We start from the raw sequence: 5,146 nt of genomic DNA, 5'->3' as shown, positions 1-5,146 counted from the left end.
CCTTCATTAAGGATCCCATTCGAGCGTTTGGCTCACAAGCTGCTCACTTTACAACCACACGTTCAACAAAACCCTTCACCCTGACGCCGAGCAGGGATAGAAAAATGTAAAGTGGATGTAAATCAGAGCAGCGAGAGGTTCCTCTCAGCCCTAGCGGATCATAAACAAAAAACATAAAATACTAGACAAAAGTATTTCACTATTTCAAAAGATAAGCATGTAGAAATAAAGCTGAAAAAAGGTTGAAAAAAGGAGCCAAAATGTCCCCAAAAAGGGCCAAAAACGTTGATTTAAAAGTTGGAAAAAGCAACGAAAACGTTGAAAAAAGAAAAGCTAGATTAAGCTAAATAAATACGTACTGTTGTCTGAAAGAGAAAAGGAGGAAGCTTTTCGGGTCCTACCCTGCTTGAAATGTCAATTCCCCCCCTCCCGTTCCCCACATACATTTCAGTCTCTCTTTTTCTCTCTCCCCCACCCACCCACCCACCCACCCACATAAACAGCATGTATCTTGGGATACAGACAGTTGACTGACACCCTCCCATCCCTCCAAGACAATACACACCCTCCCTCACACATATGTGTAAAATAGCAACAGCAACAGGCTTCAGCATAAAAAAGTTCACAGTTGCCAGGGGTAGTGTGGTTGGTCATGACAGGGGATAGATGGGTTAAAGTGGGAAAAGGCCATTGTTTTACAGGGTTATTGTTTGTTCAGTGAACATATGGCCCAGGGGAAAAAGCTGTTTGTTAATCTGGCGGTGCGTGCTTTCATTGGCCTATAGCGCCTGCCAAGAACTGTGTCCCATTCAGGGGCCTCAAAACGTGTACGGAAAACAAGAACTGTGTCCCATTCAGGGGCCTCAAAACGTGTACGGAAAACAAGAACTGTGTGCCATTCAGGGGCCTCAAAACATGTACGGAAAACAAGAACTGTGTGCCATTCAGGGGCCTCAAAACGTGTACGGAAAACAAGAACTGTGTCCCATTCAGGCAGGTTGAACAGGTGATGAGCAGGGTGGGCAGTGTCTTTGAGGATGGATTTAGTACTGTTGAGGCAGCGGGAGTTGGCGAGCTCTTCCAGGGAGGGCAGAGGGCAGGCTATGGTCTTTTGGGCTGTGTCTATGACCCTCTGCAGAGCCTTCTTGTCTGCCGCTGAACACCCCGCATACCATGCTGTAATGGAAAAAGTGAGTACACTTTCGCTGATTGACCGGTAGAAGGACATTACATTACATTACATTACATTACATGTCATTTAGCTGACGCTTTTATCCAAAGCAACACTTTTTTTTTTTTTTATCCGAGGTGTAGTCGGAAGAGATGCGTTTTTAGCCTTCGGCGGAAGATGTGTAGGCTTTCGGCCGTCCTGATATCGATGGGGAGCTCGTTCCACCATTTGGGACCCAGGACAGTGAACAGTCGGGATTTCGTTGAGTGATTAGTTCTCCCTCGCTGTGAGGGAGCAGCCAGCAGTTTGGCTGATGCAGAACGAAGTGGGCGGGTTGGGGTATATGGTTTGACCATGTTCTGGATGTAAGCGGGTGCTGATCCGTTCGTGGCCCTGTACGTAAGTACTAGTGTCTTGAAGCGGATGCGGGCCGCAATTGGTAGCCAGTGAAGAGAGCGGAGGAGAGGTGTAGTGTGAGAGAACTTGGGGAGGTTGAAGACAAGTCGAGCCGCTGCATTCTGAATGAGCTGCAGGGGTCGGATGGCACATGCAGGCAGGCCAATCAGGAGGGAGTTGCAGTAGTCTAGACGTGAGATGACTAGAGCCTGAACCAGAACCTGAGGACACCAGCAGCTTCTGTTCGAGATGGTTTTTCCTGAGAATTCTCAGGAAGTGTAGTCGCTGCTGGGCCTTCTTTGTTATTTCTTTAGTGTTTGTGGACCAAGATTTGCAATTAGCCATCAATTTTCTTAAAACGGCCCATATTTGAGCTTTATATAGTTGATTTCTCGCATAGAAGTCTCAGAAGTGAATTTAATAACGAAAAAGTAGACAAACGATGTATAACTTTGCAGTGTCTGAAATATGAGACCTGCTGTCTCGTCTCCAATGTGTTTCTATGGGGTTCCTCAGCCAATCAGCGCGCAGCTCATCTAAATATTCATGAGCAGACCATATTTGGAAGAAAAGCTCTTGTTCCAAATAGAGCCATATTCACAGGGTAGTTAAGGGCCTAATAAAATAGTATTCGGGCAATTTTCAGCCCAACCAATGTTACATACCCTATTAGGAGACCTTAAGGAACAGGGTGAAATAACCTATATAATCATTCTATCACCCATTTAAAATGTCTAAAAAAAATCTAAAAAATTTCTAAATCAAAATGTTAGTAATTCGCTGAAGTATTGTGTTCTAGGTAACGCTACTCTAGCGCTCCTCTACTGCTACGCTAACGCTACGCTAAAGCGAGAATAGAGTGCAACAGTCCCGCCCACAGCGGGTTCCGGAAGTAAAAATATAATGCAATTTCTCCATTGACAGTTGCAGTATAAGCCATGAAAGCGTAACCGTCGATGGTAGACTTAAAACCAGCTTGCCGACATGACTCAGCGATTGTATATGCTCATATAGACGCCACAAATCATGGGGCGCTACCCTTGTTTAGAGATAAATGTCTTTTATTCGCGATGTCTTGGATAAGTACTTCATTACCCACAATCCTGAACAATCCCACAATCCCACAGTGATGCCTCTGATTGGTGGAACTCATGCTGGGGGGGTGTCAGTACGTCACGAGGATTTACGACACTGCACGAATCACGATCTGTTCCACGTTTCTGACGTTAGCCTCTGCCGGGAAGCTAACGTTAGTTTAGCTAACAGCTAATTCGGCTAACCGCTAGCTGACAGCTTGATTCAGTCTAAAATAACGTTAACTCAAACTAAACACTGGGTAAAGCCGGCTACATAAGCCGTTATATATGTTAACGTTATTTTTCAGGTTTTATTTTGAGGGTCTTTTAAAGTTATTACATGCTGTCTCAGCTAGCGGTTAGCCAAATTAGCTGTTAGCTAAACTAACGTTAGCTTCCTTTGTTCAGTGGTGCGCGGTGGTTTATGAGATGAGTAGTTCCTTCGCTCTGAGATGATGATATGTACACAGTCTTGTACCTTTGACTTTTTTGAATTTTCTGTTCGTTTTTTCACTCTAAATTATATGTTGTATGCTTATGAGTCACGTCCCGTCTGGTTAGCCTAAGGCACGGTCTAAAACTTTTTATAAACGGATTTTTCCAGACCTCTATGGGAAAAATGAACGGGAATTATACTTCCGGAACCCAAGGTCTCTCAGAGGAGGGGCGGGACTGTTGAGGTCTATTATACTTGACGCTTCCAAGGTGGCACGCGCCATCGTGACGTCAAAATGACGTAATATCCTGCCGGCGTGCCCAATTTATGGCGCGCGAGCAGAGGTCGCGCACGGCTCTTTTTTTTTTCAGCGGCGCGCGACAAAGTGGAAACGGGAGGCCGAACGGGTCGCAGCCAACGTGATGCCAGGACTCTCTCAGTGACTGCTAGTCTCTCTGGTAAACTTACTGGGTTAAGATGAGCTCTTTGATGGTGAATGAAAGGCTTGATCCGACGAAGTAGCTCATCCAATCAAATCGAAGCATTGACGGCAATGCTGCTGCCAGTTCTGCCGTTGTTTACCTTTTTCTTCTTCTTCTAGTTCGTAGAAAGAGCAACGTCTGTAGCCTTTGCTCATTAGCGCCACCGCTGTACAGGAGAAGACTGCAACTAGTGTCGCGAGCACCAGCGCGGGTATAAATAGTCAAGGCGATCCCATGACGTCACATTTGTACGCGCCAGCTGGACTGCGTTTAGTCTATAAGACCCTTAACACTACGCTAACGCTGTAACAATAATCACCACCGTGTGTCTTTTTTTTTGTCCCGACAGGCTCCATCTTTCCCGCGTACAGACCTTCAGACACCGTCTTCAAGATCACCTTCTGGCTCGGCTACTTCAACAGCTGCATCAACCCCATCATCTACCCGTGCTCCAACCAGGAGTTCAACAAAGCTTTCCAGAGTTTACTTGCAGTCCGCTGCCTGAGAAAGACTCCCAGATCGCAGCATCGGCACCTGAGTGCCGGCCAGAGTCACGCGCCGGGTCACGGCCAGAATCCAACTCTGGGAATGGACGGCAGGGCCGCGCCCTGTCGGCTCAGCCCATCATCTTCTACAGCGCTGTCCCGGACGCCGTCCTCCAGGGATAGCCAGGAGTGGAGAGGGTCTGTCCCGGCCGAGACGGGCCGAGATAAAGTGGCCAAACTGTGCAGTAAAAGCTTCCACCGAACCTGCTGCTGCTTCCCTAACTGTGCCACACCCCCTCCCACCGGAAACCTTCCCACCATCAAAATCCACCAACTCTCGCTGTCGGACAGAGGGGAGCCCGTATAACCCTTCATCCATTAGTCATAACGCCTCTTTTAAGGTCACGGATGAGACTATCTTTTGCGTTGGCTCTGCACCCAGCTGGCTTTTAAAGTTTTAGCTTTGATATCATTCTGTGACATCTTCAAAGAAAAAGAAATGGATACTTCCCTTTAGCTCCTTAAAGAGTTACTTTACTATATTTTTCTATGTTTTTGTGTCTAAGTGACTGATGGGAACAACAATCTTTGAAGTCAGCAGCGATACAAGCTGCATATAATGATAACCGTCCGTTAGCATCCACTAAAAGTTCTGTTGTTGCCGCTGACAGACTCAGATTATTATTCTAAGTGTCTGACAACATTATGAAAGGATCCCTACAGAGATAGACCTTTTAGTTAAAGAGTAAGATCCTTTTAGTTTAACATGAAACAGCCCCAAAATCACCATCACCAAACTACACCAGACTCCGTGTAAATAATCAGGACTTTTATCATCGTAAAACACACTTCATTCAAAGTGGACAGAAACTAAATAAAACTACCAAAAGCCATCTTGGTTCATCTTTCCACTGTTCCAACAATCACCACTCTGGTTTGGTTGAAATAAACCCTTAATTCACCCATTTACATGTGTGAATATGCTGGCTCTATACACGCTAAAAGTAGTGATTATTTACATGGAGTCTGGTGGAAATATGCTGGCTCTATACACGCTAAAAGTACTGATTATTTACATGGAGTCTGGTGGAAATGTGCTG

General features: G+C 45.8%; 1 protein-coding gene across 1 annotated transcript in view; it reads left to right on the top strand.

Moving 5' to 3' along the window:
• The window catches only part of adra1aa (adrenoceptor alpha 1Aa), a 14,769-nt gene extending 10,249 nt beyond the window's left edge, over positions 1 to 4,520 (top strand). The window contains exon 2 of the mRNA XM_031305533.2: positions 3,911 to 4,520. Coding sequence (XP_031161393.1) covers positions 3,911 to 4,413 — 503 coding nt within the window. The 3' untranslated portion in view covers positions 4,414 to 4,520. The remainder of the gene's footprint in view (positions 1 to 3,910) is intronic.
• Positions 4,521 to 5,146: the final 626 nt, after the last annotated feature.

The sequence above is a fragment of the Sander lucioperca genome, chromosome 2 (assembly GCF_008315115.2).
Source record: "Sander lucioperca isolate FBNREF2018 chromosome 2, SLUC_FBN_1.2, whole genome shotgun sequence".
Taxonomy (NCBI): domain Eukaryota; kingdom Metazoa; phylum Chordata; class Actinopteri; order Perciformes; family Percidae; genus Sander; species Sander lucioperca.
Note: the sequence above shows the minus strand (reverse complement) of the source record. Positions and strands in the feature narration are given on the sequence as shown.